This window comes from Scyliorhinus canicula, chromosome 12, assembly GCF_902713615.1.
Source record: "Scyliorhinus canicula chromosome 12, sScyCan1.1, whole genome shotgun sequence".
NCBI lineage: Eukaryota > Metazoa > Chordata > Chondrichthyes > Carcharhiniformes > Scyliorhinidae > Scyliorhinus > Scyliorhinus canicula.
In genome coordinates, this window is record NC_052157.1 from 6,451,906 (window position 1) to 6,470,090 (window position 18,185).

The 18,185-nt window shown below is 43.8% G+C and overlaps 1 protein-coding gene across 3 annotated transcripts in view; it reads left to right on the forward strand.

The window, feature by feature from the left end:
- The window catches only part of LOC119974394 (uveal autoantigen with coiled-coil domains and ankyrin repeats-like), a 182,870-nt gene that overhangs the window by 150,611 nt on the left and 14,074 nt on the right, over positions 1-18,185 (forward strand). For 2 of the 3 annotated variants that reach the window (XM_038813211.1, XM_038813212.1), the window contains exons 10-14: positions 3,738-3,845; positions 6,993-7,025; positions 8,739-8,837; positions 11,812-11,860; positions 15,623-15,675. In XM_038813211.1, coding sequence (XP_038669139.1) covers positions 3,738-3,845; positions 6,993-7,025; positions 8,739-8,837; positions 11,812-11,860; positions 15,623-15,675 — 342 coding nt within the window. The remainder of the gene's footprint in view (positions 1-3,737; positions 3,846-6,992; positions 7,026-8,738; positions 8,838-11,811; positions 11,861-15,622; positions 15,676-18,185) is intronic. The other variant, XM_038813213.1, reaches the window with a different exon arrangement.

An 18,185-nucleotide genomic window follows, 5' to 3' on the forward strand; every position in this document is an offset into this window, starting at 1 on the left:
TTTCCGAAGCCTTTTCCCCATTTAGAAAGCAGTCTATGCCTCTATTTTTCATACCAAAGTGCACAACTTCACACATTTCCACATTGTATTCCACCTGCCACTTCTTGGCTCACTCTCCTAGCCTGTTCAAGTCCTTCTGCAGCCTCTCTGCTTCCTCAATACAACCTGTCCCGCTACATATCTCTGTATCATCTGCAAACCTAGCAACAAGGACCTCTCTGTTCCTTCTTCCAGGTCATTTAATGTATATTGTGAAAAGGTGTGGTCCCAACACTGACCTGTGCGTAACACCACTAGTCACTGGCTGTCATCCTGAAAAAGTCCCCTTTATCCCCACCTTCTGCCAGTCAGTTAATCCTCTATCCGTGCCAGTGCCTTGCCCCTAACACCATGGGTTCTTATCTAATTTAGCAGCCTGCTGTAAACGGTCTTCTCGAAATCCAAGTGGCACAGTGGTTAGCACTGTTGCTTCACAGCTCCAGTGTCCCAGGTTCGATTCCCGGCTTGGGTCACCGTCTGTGCGGAGTCTGCACGTTCTCCCCGCGTCTGCTAGGGGTTACCTCCGGCTGCTCCGGTTTTCTCCCACAAATCCTGAAAGACCTGCTTGCTAGTTGAATTGGACATTCTGAATTGTCCCTCGGTGTACCCGAACAAGCGCCGGAGTGTGGCAACTAGGGGCTTTTCACAGTAACTTTGTTGCAGTGTTAATGCAAGCCTGCTTGTGACACTAATAAGATTATTATTATTATAATAAATCATGTCCACTGGTTCTCCTTTGTCTAACTTCATTGTTCCCCTCCTCAAAGAATTAAATTTGTCAATAATTAATGTTATTATGTATAAGGTGACTGAAGCATAACCTGCATAGGGTTAAGTGAGTGGGCAAAAATTTGGCAGATGGAGTATAATGTGGGAAAATGTGAACTTGTCCAGTTTGACAGGAAGATTAGAAAAACAGTAAATTATTTAACTGGCAAGAGATTGCAGAAATGAGGTACAGAGGGATCTGGATGTCCTGGTACACGAGTCGCAAAATGTTAGCATGCAGGTGTATAGCAAGTGATTAGGAAAGTAAATAAAATGTTATAGTTTATTGTAAGAGGAATGAAATATAAAAGTAGATATGCTGTGCTACAGTTATATAGGGTCACATCTGGAGCACTGCGTATGACTCCTTATTTAGGAAAGGACATAATTGCATTAGACACAGTTCAGAGAAGGTTTACTCAACTGATTGTTGGCATGAGGGTGTTATCCTATACGGAAAGGTTTGGTCAGATTGGGCCTGTATCTATTGGAAATTAGAAGAAAGAGAGGTGACCTTATTGAAACATAAAATCCTGAGGATGTGATGAATATAAGAAATTGTTATATATTTTGTTGCAGTGAGGTTATTAAAAACGCTGGTTTAATATACATACAGGCAGTATGTCTGCTAAAGCTGTGATTATGGGGTTTGTAAAAGTGAGGTAATCGTTGATTTTAACCATTTGCTTGTTGACATATGAACTGGCTATTGGAATATTTATGTTCAAGATGTAGATCATTTTTGAATGATTGTGTTTAGTCTTAGCTAAGCAGGTCATGGGACATCTTAATGGGAGAAGACTGGAAAATGCCTTATGCTTGGCACACAGATGATGTAATTAATAGGAGGAGCCAGATCTGTCTGTAGTTTTGCAGTTTTGCCATAGGATTTTAAGTTGAACAGAAATGTCTGATAGGACAGAAGGATTTTCAGGTTGTTCCTGAAAGGGAGTCTCTCCAAAGATCTGCACAACAAAGCAAATAACCCTGATGTTAACTTTATTTATCAAGTGGCATTTGAACTTTATTTGCGATGCTTAATTGAAAGGTATTTTTCTCTCCCCTCCTTTATTTAAGAACTATTTTAACTGTTAATTGTAAAGCTATTTCTTTCTTAATATAATTAATTCTGTGTTTAAATTAAAGTTTGTTTTACTATAAAGAATACCTATTGGTCAGTGTGACCTTTCCTGGTGTTTAATGGTCGTCCCTCATACAGTATTACAAATTGCAAATTGTTGGGATTCTTGTATGGAATCGTAGCAAGGGAATTTGACAGGGTGGTTAATGTGATGATGTTTCCCCTTGTGGGAGAGATCAGAACTAGGGAATATAATTAAGAAATAATGGGTCACCCAGTTTAAAAATAAAGCGTCTCCCATTTAAGACAAGAGTTGATAATTTTTTTCTCTCAGACAGTCATGAATCTGTGGAACTCTCTTTCCCCAGAGAGAGGTAGAGGCAGGGCCATTAAATATTTCCAAGGCGAGTGAAATGGATTCTTGATTTTCAAGGGAGTCAAAGGATGTATGGGGTAGGCAAGAATGTGGAGTTGAGGCCACAGTCCAATCCGCCCTGAGCTTGTTGAATAGTGGAGCAGGCTCAAGGGGCTGAATGGTCCACTCTGTTCCTAATTCATATGTTGTTACATTTTGGGGGTATTGGCCGCTGTGGCTCAGTCATGGTCTGAGTCCGAAGGTTGAGTTCACAAGTCCCATTCCAGAAACTCTGGCACAGAATCGGCTTGAAGCTCCCTACGTCGTACTGAGGGAGCGATGCATTGTTTGAGGTGTCGCTGTGGTCTTGTCTACCCCGCCGAGTGAATGCAACAGGTCCTATTTTAGAAAAGAGTATGGGGTACTGTTCCTATTGTTCTTGATGACATTTATCCCTCAACTAATGTTTTTTTTTAAGAAAGCAGATTATTGTATCATGCTGGTGTCCGTCAGTGCTAACTGTACACCTTTTGGCCGCTACAGTTCCCACATTATAACCTCAATATCACAAAGTGTTTATGCCCAAAGCTTTTAACATAGAACATAGAACAGTACAGAACAGGCCCTTCGGCCCTCGATGTTGTGCCGAGCAATGATCACCCTACTCAAACCCACGTATCCACCCTATACCCGTAACCCAACAACCCCCCACTTAACCTTACTTTTTAGGGCACTACGGGCAATTTAGCATGGCCAATCCACCTAACCCGCACATCTTTGGACTGTGGGAGGAAACCGGAGCACCCGGAGGAAACCCACGCACCCACGGGGAGGACGTGCAGACTCCGCACAGACAGTGACCCAGCCGGGAACCGAACCGGGGACCCTGGAGCTGCGAAGCATTTATGCTAACCACCATGCTACCGTGCTGCCCCTTTTAAGTGTAGTCACCATTCTAATGCAAGAATGGTGGCAGCCAATGTTGTAATGACCTGATTACTTTTGATGTTGACGGAGGGATAAATGTTGACCAGAATTCGGGCGATCTCCCTCCCATTTAAAAAAAAAAAATTAACTGCTGGGATAAAAGCATCACTGGCAAGGCCAGCAATAATTGGCCATTGCTAAATATCCCTGAGAAGGATAATTCCTAATTATCCTGTGGAATCCCCTTGAGTCCACTTGAACAGGTCGACACCACCTTGACTTTGCATCTCATTGTTTCCAAAGCTATTTGAGCGGGAAGGCTGGCCTTGGAAATTACAGCCTACCTGAACAGGCGCCGGAATGTGGTGACTAGGGGCTTTTCACAGTAACTTCATTTGAAGCCTACTCGTGACAATAAGCGATTTCCGAATTGAATGGCTGGCTTCCTGCTTGAAAATTGTAAGCCACAAAATCCAATGTTACCCTCCCTCCTTTGCTTATTTTTTTTTTTGTAGGAACATTGTTCAGAATAAATATTTAATTTATTTGTGATAATCACATGTCCAGGAACTTCAGGCTGAAAATGAAGAACTCAAAGGCAAGTTGAAAAAGCTTCACCAAGAACAGAGGCTGTTCCTCGAGAGAGTCAGCGGACTTCAAAAGCAACTGAACCAGGTACAAAAGCAACTTGAATGGAAATAGAAACTTTTACAAAAGCAGGATGTCCCAAAAATGCCCCACGGGCGCATTTTCAAACTGAGACAGATGGGCGATTTTGTGGCAGGCTTGGTCAGGCAGGTAGGATTCTGAAGCATCTTAAAGGAGGAGGGAGAGGCAGAAAGGTGCAGGTTGGACATTCCAGAGCTTGGGCTATGGCAGCTCACGGTACGGCCATTCACGTTGGTGCGATGAAATTGGGACGGCACGGTAGGACAAAAATTGGAGGGGCGAGGAGATATCTGAGGGTTTTAGGGCTGGAGGAGGGAGCAAGCAAAGTTGTGGAGGGGGAAGGGTTGAAATTAAGAGAACATTTGGCTCAATGTGATGCTGGACCAGTTACGGGGAAAATGTGGGCGAGTGGGCCTAGAACGTTACAGGCGTTACAGCGCAGTACAGGCCCTTTGGCCCTCGATGTTGCACCGACCTGTGAAACCACTCTAAAGCCCATCTACACTATTCCCTTATCATCCATATGTTTACCCAATGATCATTTAAATGCCCTTAATGTTGGGGAGTCCACTACTGTTGCAGGCAGGGCATTCCATGCCCTTACTACTCTCTGAGTAAAGAACCTACCTCTGACATCTGTCCTGTATCTATGTCCCCTCAATTTAAAGCTATGTCCCCTCGTGCTAGCCAACACCATCCGAGCAAAAAAGCTCTCACTGTCCACCCTATCTAATCCTCTGATCATCTTGTATGCCTCAATTAAGTCACCTCTTAACCTTCTTCTCTCTAACGAAAACAGCCTCAAGTCCCTCAGCCTTTCCTCATAAGATCTTACCTCCATACCAGGCAACATCCTGGTAAATCTCCTCTGTACCCTTTCCAATGCTTCCACATCCTTCCTATAATGCGGCGACCAGAACTGTATGCAATATTCCAAATGCGGCCGCACCAGAGTTTTGTACAGCTGCAACATGACCTCATGGCTCCGAAACTCAATCCCTCTACCAATAAAAGCTAATGTTACGCCTTCTTAACAATCCTATCAACCTGGGTGGCAACTTTCAGGGATCTATGTACATGGGCACCGAGATCTCTCTGCTCATCCACACTATCAAGAATCTTGCCATTAGCCCAGTACTCTGTCTTCCTGTTACTCCTTCCAAAATGAATCACCTCACACTTTTCTGCATTAAACTCCATTTTCCACCTCTCAGCCCAGCTCTGCAGCTTATCTATGTCCCTCTGTAACCTGCAACATCCTTCCGCACTTTCCACAACTCCACCGACTTTAGTGTCATCCGCAAATTTACTCACCCATCCTCCTAGGCTGCTCTTTCAGAGGGCCGGTGCAGACTCAATGGGCCGAATGGCCTCCCCCTGCACTGTAGGAATTCAATGGTTCAAATTCTATTCTATAGAAACAGAATAGAACTGAATTATCAAACTCAGAAATTGTCTATTTTAGGAGCAGGGTTCCAGTTTGGAGAGGTGCAAAGTATTTTACATGGACATCAAAATGAAAGTAACCATTTCCACCAAGGAATTACTGTGCATTTGGAAACTAAAATGTATTCTGAGAGTTGGGGACTCTCAAAGGGTGATGCATTAATGGAAGTCATGTTGCACCTTGTTGACCGGTGTTATACACCTGTGTGAGTTTATGCACTCATCAATACTGGAGTTCGTCTCAACTCCAATGAAATGAAATGAAAATCGCTTATTGTCACAAGTAGGCTTCAATGAAGTTACTGTGAAAAGCCCCTAGTCGCCACATTCCGGCGCCTGTCCGGGGAGGCTGGTTCGGGAATCGAACTGTGCTGCTGGCCTGCTTGGTCTGCTTTAAAAGCCAGCGATTTAGCCCAGTGAGCTAAACAAGCCGAGGGGAAGGTGCTGAACTTGTATCGTTTTCAGTCAATTCTTGCTTACCAAATTTAGTTTTAATAATCTTTGCCCTGTGTCTAATTTCTATTTCAAACACACAATGTCTTACAGCTGGTGGCAAATTGGAGTAGTTTCATTCTAAACTTAGTTATCCCTGCTCATAGAACCATAGAAAAGTTACAGCACAGAGGGAGGACACTCAGCCCATCTTGTGCATGCCAGCCAGTGGACACCCAGGTGTCCTTTTGAATCCCATCACTCTATAATTACAGCTGCTGTTTCCTGGGAAATTGTTTCTCACTCCCACTTGCACCTTGTACAGCAATGTTTTCATCTAAGCCGCTGGTGACATTTGTAAAGCCAATCCATTATTTAGCACGTCCTCATGAGAGTACTCTTCGCAAAATCTTATTCTAGATTTAATTATACACAAGAGATTTTATGATAATTTTCTAAATTAGTGAAGGTGTTTGAGCAAGTTCTTTATGGTTTAACAATTGCCATTTAAGAGCAGGAAATGCATTTCTATATTTAAAATAATTAAAAATTACACTCGGCTTCAGATCAGCGAGTAGTTGTAATTTGCAATGTTTCACCTTGGGGAGTTCGCTTCTATGCTATAATTTTGTGCAATTTTTCAACAAGTGTCTTATTTGCTCTGATTTCCGAATATCAAATAGCTTTTGCACCAAAGATCATCGGTTGTGACATGGATTATTTTTCATCTTGGGGGTTTGTGAGCACGTATCTTTCTTTAAATGTGTGTCTTTCTTCATCCTTATCTCACTGCTATAGTCACTGTCCCCCTCTTCAGAAAAATCGCCGACATGCTTTACCTTTTGCTTCTGTCCTCCGTTCTAAAGTTGAGTTCTTTACACCACCTCCGTCTTGCAACTCATTCTTTTCCAGGACTTCAAAGTTATGGATGTTCTCTTTGTCTTCCAGTCTTTTCTTCTCTCTAATGATCTACGGGCTGAGGCTTGGCACCAATTCGTTGTTACTCCTTGACTTGACGTGCCTTTTCTCTCCGACTCTTTTTCAGCTTTGCTGCTGGCCGTGCATTTAAGGGCCTTGGGTTTTCACCAAACTGCTTTGGTCATTTTATATAAAGAAGAAAAATCCCAAAGTTAATTAGAAACTTTCAACAGTTGATTAATTACTGGAAACTCAAGCCAACCAAGAACATTATTGTGAAGGGCCTGCGATGAAAACATGGTCAAATTGAAGTGTTCATTGTACTTGATAATCAGATCTGTTATTCCTGTTATCTAGGAGTGCAAAGCAGTGGGAGACCTTCAGAATGAGGTAATTGCCTTTTCAATTGTCACTATGAAATATCTGTGAGTGGAGAATCAGCTGTTCGCCCTTCTCTTCATTCCTCTATATTTTCTTTTTCTGTTGAAATCCAGATTCGCCAACTGTCGTCGTCTCAGTGTGTTGTTTCCAGGATCCTGTGGATTAATCTAATTCTCTCTTTCTTTCCAACTTTCTGTAATCTTCAGGCTCTTAAAAAATTTGCACTAATTACCACTACTGTGCTTGAATCTATCTCTTCTGTCTTAAGCTTTGTGCTGTCACCTCTCTCAATAGGAACAAAGAAAAGCTTAAACATTCTACTGCGGCCTGCCTGACTTTGTTTCTTGTGCCAGCACCCTGTGTTCCTGAGCCAGTTTGAAATTTTAGTGTTGCTTGCTTTTTTTCTTTGCATTGTCCGGTATTAGCTAGAAATTGACTGACCAATGTAAGAGAATCCAGTTCTGGATTCATAAGGTGATCACAGGATCATTGAGTAAGGAAGGCCATTTAACCCAAGTTGGGGGTCAATCTGGATGGATGAGCTATCTGGGGATCCATTCCAATAATGGTCTCCTAAAGAAGAGGAGCTTCCGCATATGAAGCAAGTTCAACCAATCTGAGACAGAGTAGTGGCCCCGTGCTCTGCCCTTCCAATATACCGTGAAAGTTCTCTGGATCTATCTCCCACTGTAGTTTATGTATTTATGTAGGATCAAGGCTCCGATGACTCTTCCTTGCTGATTTGTCCATGTTCTCCTTTATGGCTTAAACCTTTTGGGCAGAACTAAAGAATGTTCATCAATCTTCACGTTGTTACTATTCCGCCTAATATTGCTGCAATTTAAAGTGGTCAGTATGTTGAACGTGTGCAGCAGTTCATCAGGTTTATACACCTCAAAGTGCTTTGTGCGATTATGTGACCGTTGTGTAGGTTAAGCTGTTCCCCATGCTGCAGGATCGAAGATTGTGCTGCATTTGATCTCATCTGTACCTATCATGTCTGCAGTCCCATTTTCTCCCGCAATTTACTGAATGTATTTGAGTTGGTTTGCTCAAACCCCATCGCAAATCACAAGAATGAAGAAGGTGGTTCAGAGTTTTTGATTTAGTTCTTTCTGAACGCCAAATCCTCCTATTATGGTACCCAGCTGTTTCTTTAATATGTCCAGGATCCTGTCTTCAAGCAATCTGCTCAGAAACAGGTTCCAGCTTTTCATCAGCCTCTGTAGTAAGCAACGCTTGACATTGATCCTAAATCTCTTTTATGTTGTTAAACCTCTTTTCACCTTGCTGGCAGTCTGCTGATTGCTGTGGGGGTTGAGACCTTCTCATCTTTCCTCACGCTCGAGGTTTAGTCCGATGATGCAAGAAGTGGTATCAGTGCTGATATTTTCTGTGGAGGCCGTTTTTAGAATAACGTTTGATGCCAGATGATGATTTTGAGGAGTTGATATCTTTTCTCCACCCTGTGAGGTTGGGGGGGGGGAGGGGCTGTCTAGAACGAGGAGCAAAACCTTGAGCTCGGGTTCCGGGTTTAATTCAGGGATCACTTTTGCCGTCCAGACTGAAAATCTGTCTCTCTCGCGCTATATATTTTTGATACCTTCTATACGGGGACAAGTTGCACACTAGTGATTGCCTGAACAGCAAATCAGCCATTAAATCCAAATGGTACTTGAACAGTGAGTGATTTATGATACTGCACTGTGCTCAATCTTCCAGAGACAGCAGCTGAAAAACCTATTGATGGCAAGAGATCGAGAAAAGGAAGAGAACTTGAAGGTCCTCGAGAGCCTGAAAGCAAAGCTTAAAACTTACGAGGTACGCAAATGACTTCTTCAGGTTGACATACTAAAATGATCACTGCCGTGATTCAAACCCACTGCTTCATTCATCATTGCTAATAGGTTCTGTCTCCTATTCTGTCTAATCACCATTGCAAAGTATTAAAGCACAGTAGCAAGCTGACATTCCAGTACACAGTTGAGGGAGGGAGGGTGAGACGTTAAGACAAAGACCCGTCTACACCCTCGGGCGACGTAAACAATCCCACGGTAGGCCTGAAAGGCAAGCAGCAGAGTTCTCTCTGGTGTCCAGACACTTATTTACCCCTCAGCCAACATCACCAAACCAGATTATTGTGTGTGTGTGTGTTTACTGTGCGCGAATTGGCTCCCCTGTTTTTTACATTACAACGTTGCACTTCAGAAGTACCTTATTGGCTTTGAGATGAAGCCCTTAATAATTGTCCTAAGGATGCAAAAGGTGCTTTATATATTTTTTTCTCTTCATTCATGCGATGTGGGTGCCACTGGTCAGCATTTATTGCCCATCTCTAATTGCCCTTGAACTGAGTGGCTTGATATTTATAATCTTTTAATTGTCACAAGTCGGCTTACATTAACACTAAGTGGCAATTTAGCATAGCCAATCTGCCTAACCTGCACATCTTTGGAAGGAAACCTGAGCAACTGGAGGAAACCCACGCAGGCACAGGGAGAACGTGCAGACTCTGCACAGACAGAGGCCGGAATCGAACCCTGGTCCATGGCGCTGTGAGGCAGCAGTGCTAACCAGCTGTGCCGCCTGTCCGTTTACTGCCACTTTGTGCTGAATGATTGGTGGACTTGCTATCAGTCACACATTCGATCACTCAGTCATGATAAGATGCAGGACCTTGCTGCCCTGTCTACGATCGATAATATGACACTTGTTACCCCTCCCAGCTCTCTAGCTTCAACTTTTAAAACAAAATTTAGTGTACCCAATTCATTTTTTCCAATTACGGGGCAATTTAGCGTGGCCAATTCACCTACATTGCACATCTTTGGGGGGGGGGGGGGGGGGGGGGGGGGGGGGCGAAACCCACTCAAACACAGGGCAAATGTGCAAACTCCACACGGTCAGTGACCCAGAGCCGTGAGGGCTAACCCACTGCGTCCCCGTGCTGCCCTCTCTGGCTTAAACTTGACTGGGTGATATTCTTCCAAATTGAATTACAAATTGTTCTCACTCTTGTCCGGTTAGTCTCCCATCTTCCACCCTACTTAAAACCTGAGCTTGCCAAAACTCTGCTGCCCATGTCCTGATGTGCACCCCGTCCTGTTACCCATCACCCCTGCCATTGCAGAACTACAGTGGCTCCCAGTTCAGCAGTGCCTCAATTAAAAAGAAAATCACATCCTTTAGTTCAAGTCTCTCCATGGCCTCCTCCTCTGTATCCTCTTCCTCAAACTCTTAAATTGTAGCCCCTCTCCAATTCTAACTTCTTGTGCATTGCTGATTTTAAACATTCGCCAACATTTGGCCATCGCATCTTCAGCTGCTGAACGTCATAATTTCTGATATGTATAATATTGTTTCATATATATCAGGTGCAGTCATTGTTTAAAAAATCCTGGTTTAAAAGACGAGCAGACACTGTGGCTACAGAAGATGCCATTAAGATGCCATAAAAGTGAGATCAGCATTATTTCGAACCATGCTTATATTTAAAAGGAGAGGCAAATGGGTCTTTGTGATTTCTTGGGAGTACATAATTAGAAACATTGTGTTTAAAACTCGAGTAATCAGGTCATGGGATTTGAGTGGGATAAAGATGATGTCCTAATGGGAGGGACCAGGTATGTAGCAGGTAGTTTTGGGATGAGTTCTGCCAGAAGCTGTGAGCTGAACAGCAGATTTTGCAAACATCCTGTGAGATTAAGCAATAGTCTGACACAGACAGAAGGATCTCTCTCCTCAAGCGGTCTTTCCAAGACATCTCTGTACAGCAAGTACCTCTTTCTTTGCTAACTTTATTTGTAAATGATGTTTGACCTCTGATGAGCTTTGTGTAATTGGAGGTAAAGGAGGTATAAGTTCGTAGTGAACCGTTTCCTTTCATTAAGAATTGTTTAACTATTTACTGTAAGCTATTTCTTTTATGGTGTTAAGATAATTTAATACTATGGTAACAACGTTTGCTTTAATACACCATATCCCTATTTGCAACGTTGAATCACTCCTGGAGCGAAGTATTCTTTTCCTCCCGTTTTTTTTCAAGAAAATAGTGGGGTTTTGTCCGGTTTTCCGAATATAAATTGGGATCTGGTCCGGGATCGTAATAACTTGGCCCTAAGCTCTACAATTCCCCTTCACCTTTCGATCTCTCTTTTCTCTTCCAAAATGCTTGACTGCTTCTCTTCGCGCAAACATTCAAACCCTCCACCACCGACCAACAGTGGCAGCCGTGTGTACCATCTACAAGATGCACTGCAGGAACTCACCAAGGTTCCTTAGACAGCACCCTCCAAATCCACGACCATTACTATTTAGAAGGACAAGAACAGCAGATACCTGGGAACCCCACCGCCTGGAGGTTCCCCTCCAAGTCACTCACCATCCCGACTTGGAAATATATCGGCCGTTCCTTCACTGTTGCTGGGGCAACATCCTGGAACTCCCTCCCTCACAGCACAGTGGGTGTACCTACACCACAAGGACTGCAGCGGTTCAAGAAGGCAGCACACCACCACCTTCTGAAGGGCAACTAGAGATGGACAATAAATGCTGGCCTAATCAGCAACGCCCACATCCCATAAATGAATTAATAAAAAAATGTACCTTGAAAGCAACTCGTTTGACCAAATCTTTGCTTTGTGTCAAGTTTTGCTTTACAATGCTCCTGTGAGACGGCTTGGTGGGGTTTAACCACATTAAAGCTGTTATAGAAATGCAAGCAGTTGTTGTTGAATCATTGGAGGATTCTCTTTCACGTAATTAAAAATGAAACGTTTTTTTTTTTGTTTTGTAGACCGGGCATTTGTACGAGCAGATGACCTCTGGCATCCCGATGGTGAAAGGTGAGATCAAATTCTAATTCTCCAGTATCATTCTGTCATGGTCAAGTTTGTTTACATTGAAATTGTCAGCAAAGAAATGCAACCTTGGATGGAGTGAGTGACATAGACAAATCCGCAAGGATAAATCTGAATCCATTGGCACATCTCCTGGTTTAGCTCAGGAGCATTCTGCAGTATGTAAATGTGAAAATGATATACGTCAGCGGACGATACTCGATGAAAAATCTTGTTTTGCGACATGGCATGAGTATCTGAAAGTCCCGAATATACTGTAAAACCCCTGCTCTACCCTGGCGTTTAATGTGCTTAACCTCAAGCATTTAGTCATAAATTGCTGAAAATACTCAGCAGGTCACGCAAAATCCGTGGAAAGAAAAAACGAGTTAATGTCTGATGAAAGGTCATTGACCTGAAATGTGAACTTCGTTTTTTCTCTCCAGCTGTTTGTTGTCTGGCCTACTCTGTATTTCCAGCATTTATTCTGGATCCTCAGCACCAGTCATCTTTCTGTTTTGTCTTCGCTGTTTTGTCCTTTAGTTGCAATGATGCACTAATATTTTATTGGTACCTAAGTTATGAAGGTTTAATGGTGAGTGTTAATTTTTTTAAATATAAATTTAGAGTACCCAATTATTATTTTTTTCTAATTATGGGGCAATTTTAGCAGCTGTTTAGCACAGGGCTAAATCGCTGGCTTTGAAAGCAGACCAAGCAGGCCAGCAGCACGGTTCGATTCCCGTAACAGCCTCCCCGAACAGGCGCCGGAATGTGGCGACTAGGGGCTTTTCACAGTAACTTCATTTGAAGCCTACTCATGACAATAAGCGATTTTCATTTCATTTCATTTCAATTTAGCATGGACAGTCCACCTAACCTGCACATCTTTGTGTTGTGGGGGTGAAACCCACGCAGACACTGGGAGAATGTGCAAACTCCACACGGACAGTGACCCAGCCCTGGATCGAACCCCGGTCCTCGGCGCTGTGAGGCAGCAGTGCTAACCACCGTGTCACGTGCCGTCCTGTGAGTGTTAATATTGAGTAGCAGTAACACTTGAAGACTGGCTAGAATTTTGCATTGCTCGGGCGGGCAAGTGCCCAACTCAGAAGTGTGAGAAATCAGGAGGGAAGAAGTTGAGCACACGGCCAGACACCATTGCGTACTTGCGCAATATTTCAGTTGGCGCCCGAGAGTTGGAAGCGCGTCTGCGACAATCAGTTGAACGCAGTTTGATGCGGCCCGCCTGCCATTGGAATGGCCAGGCGGCCGTTGCCTTTTAGCTGCAGCCTCGACCCAGGGTGGGATGAGCTGTTGGGGCTGGAATGATGTTTGGAGACTGGGGTTTGAATGTGCTGCCTCGACGCACTCCTTGCAGGGTTTCTCTGTCGCAATTCATTACTGTTTCACCAGGTCAGCATCTCCCTCGCACAGCTTTGCATCGGCTCTCTCCCCCGGAGGGTGACCATTGGAACTGCAAGCCCACACCCTCCGTTATCTCTGCGCCCACCCTCTTCTTGCCCTCCCTGGCAGCGATGAGCCTTTTCCATCGCCCGTTTCACGCTGGCTGCCTGGTGATTGGCCGGCCAGTGTGAAATCGTGTTCTGGGGCTGATCGCAGCCAGATGTGCATTTCACACCTGATTCTGGGCCTGCTGAGTGGGTGTGCGCATCAGACAGGCGATAAACTCAAATCCTTGTTTCATTCCAAAATGATGCTTTGTATTTTGTGTTCATGGTTTGGAGTATTTTGTGTTCATTTTTTAAGAAAATTTCGAGTACCCAATTATTTTTTTTCAATTAAGGGGAAATTTAGCCAAATCACCTACCCTGCACATCTTTGGGTTGTGGGGGTGAAACCCACGCAGACGAGGGGAGAATGTGCAAACTCCTCAGGGACAGTGACCCAGGGCCGGGATTCGAACCCGGGTCCTCAGCGCCGCAATCCCAGTGCTATCCACTGTGCCACATGCCACCCTTATTTTGTGTTCATTGATATTGAGATTGATTAAGTGCGCTTTCATTTTTGTGTTTATTGATATGTTCAACGTTATCCTGTGCTGTCTCAGGTGAACTCTTGAGATGTGAATAGACTGAAATAATGATAGGAGGCGTCTGGAGGTATTACCTTTCAACTAGTTTTTGATCTGTTCAAATTCAGAAAGTCCTAAGCGGCATGGTGGTACAGTGGTTAGCACTGCTGCCTTACGGCGCTGAGGACCTGGGTTCGATCCCGGCCCTGGGTCACTGTCCGTGTGGAGTTTGCACATTATCCCCATGTCTGTGTGGGTCTCACCCCCACAACCCAAAGATGCGTAGGTCGATTGCCCACGCTAAATTGCCTTTAATTGGGGGGGAAAAAATTGGGTACTTAAATTTTTTTTTTAATTCAGAAAGTCCATTATTGTTTTCAGGTCTGCTGTTGCAAACACCTTTTAAAAGCTGATCAGAAGTTTCCATTTGCATTGTTTGTGATATGGTGCATCAATTTAAAATGTTCTTTGGCAATTGTCAAGGAATCCGGGATGTTTAATGCCCTGGAATGGTGTATTTTCCCCATTTCTGGTATCGGTTGCACATGTTGATGACTCCCTGAGCCAGAAAACTTTTTACTATGCCTCAATGATGCACCTGAACCCCCACCTCAAAAGTGCAACACACAACTGCACTCACATCCACTTTTCCCTGAGCTAAGATCTCCCCTCATGAGCTCTCAAGTGAGTCTTGGCAATGAATATTGAATTGGGTGCAGATTAGAATAATACAGCGACGAAGGAGGCTATTCAGCCCAGAGTCTGTCCTGTCTCTTCTGACGAGCAACCCAGTTAGACGAGGTACAGTGAAAAGTATTTTTCTCCGAGCAGCTCAGACAGATAATTTGTAATGCATGAAAAGGAAATAAAATAAAAAGAAAATACATAATAGGGCAACACAAGATCCACACTGCAACTACATAGACACTGGCATCGCGTTAAGCATACAGGAGTGTAGTATTAATCGGGTCAGTCCATCAGAGGGTCGTTTAGGAGTCTGGTAACAGCGGGGAAGAAGCTGTTTTTGAATCTGTTTCTGCATGCTCTCAGACTTTCTCGTGTACGATGGAAGAAGTTGGAAGAGTGAGTAAGCCGGGTGGGAGGGGTCTTTGATTATGCTGCCCGCTTTCTCCAGGCAGCGGGTGGTGCAGATGGAGCCAATGGATGGGAAGCAGGTTTGTGTGATGGACTGGGCTGTGTTCACGACTCTCTGACTTTACTTGCGGTCTTGGGCCGAGCAGTTGCCATACCAGGCTGTGATGCAGCCCGATAGGATGCTTTCTATGGTACATCTATAAAAGTTGGTAGCACTATGTAAATAAAAGTCCCAGCAGACAATATAGACTTCCATCTCTTGAAACTAGGTGAAATTTGAACCGAGATTCCAAAAGGAAAAAAAGTCAGGGTACAACCCATACTAAATTCCAATTTCCTCCAGAAGTACTATGGTGCCTCGGGCCACTTTTGCTTTAGTTTATTTTTTTATTAAAGTAAATGTCTTACCAATTCTCGCAATTCATTCTGGGCTAACAAAGTGCAGTGAATTATGTTGTTCCCCTGTGGTACAACGAGATTATTGTTTGATCTTGGGTACACTTTATATTCAAAATGACCAGGACGTTTAGCTGAATATTTGGGTGGAGATTGAGCTAATGAAGAAAGTGGCTTTGATGACGTTGGATCAATGGACTAAGTATTTGTTTTTTGTTTCATTTCCTGTAAATTAAAATTAGTGAAAGAAGAAATGGCTGTTAAGCAGGTCAACGTCCCTGGTACCGAGTTACAGGTAAATGCTTTTTTGACTTGCGTGTATTTGAATAACTTGTAGTGGCAATTATGTAAAGATTTACTGTCATAAATGTTTTTCATTTTAAAATAAAGTTCTGATGCAGCATTATTTCTGCTTTGTTGCTGGTGAGAGTAGTCTTGTCGCGTTTACTGAGCTTCACTGAATGAAGATGTTGAATATCAATGGACAAGATGGTCTATAATCCCAGCATTATTTAATATGATCTTTATTGCCACAAGTAGGCTTACATTAACACTGCAATGAAGTTACTGTGAAAAGCCCCTAGTCGCCACATTCCGGCGCCTGTTCTTCAGAATATTCAATTCACCTAACAGCATGTCTTTCGGGACTTGTGGGAGGAAACTGGAGCACCCGGAGGAAACCCACGCAGACACGGGGAGAACGTGCAGACTCCACGCAGACAGTGAACCAAGCCGGGAATCGAACCTGGGACCCCGGAGCTGGGAAGCAACAGTGCTAACCACTGTTCCACCGTGCCGCCCATTTAATAGTCAAGAAGGCGCGAATAATAATCTTATTGCCACATGTATTCTTACATTACATGAAATGAAAATCACTTATTGCCACAAGTAGGCTTCAAATGAAGTTACTGTGAAAAGCCCCATTCCAGTCGCCACATTCCGGCGCCTGTTCGAGGAGGCTGGTACGGGAATTGAACCCGCGCTGCTGGCCTGCCATGGTTTGCTTTAAAAGCCAGCTATTCGGCCCTGTGCTAAACCAGCCCCAACACGGCAATGGAGTTACTGTGAAAATCCCCTAGTCGCCACACTCCGGCACCTGTTCGGGTACACGGAGGGAGAATTCAGAATGTCCAATTCACTTAACAAGCACGTCTTTTGGGACTTGTGGGAGGAAACCGGAGCACCCGGAGGAAACCCACGCAGACACTGGGAGAACGTACAGACTCCACACAGACAGTGACCCAAGCCGGGAATCGAAGCTGGGACCCTGGCGCTGGAAAGCAACAGTGCTAACCACTGTGCCACCGGGATAATGGTTGTCCAGTATGCATTTAGGCTTTAGTTTTCCTGGATGAGCTGCTGTTTTGAAAGGATGGGCAGGGAAAGGCAAGGCTGGCGAAGTCAACACCTGAGGCTGTCAAAAATTTAAACATGATCAGGTTTTGCAGCTTCTCCAAACTTGGCCTGTCTGCTTTCAGTGATGTGCTTAGCCCTCTTCAGCAAATACATGCAGACAACTAAAATAAATTGTTCGTGGTTGTCATTTTTATTATTTTCGTTTGACTTTACTGATTCTTTTAGAGCCTCCCACGCATCGCTTTGGTCATCTTGAAACACGTAGTGATGAAGGTGTACACAACGTGCTTTGCATCATTTTCATCTTGAACTAGACAGTGGCCGATGATGATTACTTACAGCATGACGTCCATGAGGAATTAAACCAAACTTTTGAAATAGCACAATATATTTTATTTGTTTTAACTAGAGTCAGTAGTTTGTGTGAATTCAAACTCCAGCCCTGGACTTTGCACAAGAATTTAATCTGACACTTCAGTGCAGCCCTGAGGGAGCGACGCACTGAATCAGGCGCAGCCCGCCCCTTGAACTGAAAATGAAATGAAATTAAAATTGCTTATTGTCACAAGGGGCTGCTTAGCACAGGGCTAAATCGCTGGCTTTGAAAGCAGACCAAGCAGGCCAGTAGCACGGTTCGATTCCCGTAACAGCCTCCCTGAACAGGCGCCGGAATGTGGCGACTAGGGGCTTTTCACAGTGACTTCATTAGAAGCCTACTCGTGACAATAAGCGATTTTCATTTCATTTCATTTCAAGTAGGCTTCAAATGAAGTTACTGTGAAAAGCCCCTAGTCGCCACATTCCGCCGCCTGTTCGGGGAGGCTGGTACGGGAATACCTTACCAGGATACGGGCAGCCAAGGTTTTATCTCTCTCTAACGTTCTGATTGGGCTGGTGAAGCAATAGTTTTGCAGTTTGAAATAGATTTTTGCTGAATTAATTTTCTTTAGAATGGCTTGTTCAGAGTTGTGATGCAGAGTTTAGGGAATGGTACACCGTTCTCCACAATGAGTTTACACGTTAATCGCTTTCAATCTTGCTCTGCTCTTTCATAGTACATAGGTAATCCTTGTTGCCTTTTATTTTTTCCCCCAACAAGTGCAATTCCCTTGCTGCAAGTGATTACAATTCGGCATCTGCAAGAGAATTAGTCACCTGAGTCACTGCCAAGGGTATTTGTAACTTTCCTTTTCAATTTGAAGTGGGACGCTGTGCGAGGTCAAGGATTACTTTTGTGTTTTTGAGGGTGGTTTATTCTCTGGCGACGTTCCACTGCTCTTGTGAAGATCTGAAAAGGGAATAAAGATGAGCTCCGGCTGATATCAAAAGCTAATCGGTAATGAAAATATTACCAATCCCATTTAGTAAAGCTGAAGGAATCCCATGTTCTAGTTAATATGTTGAACAACATGTTAATAAATCTACTACAGTCTGATGTTTCAAACATTA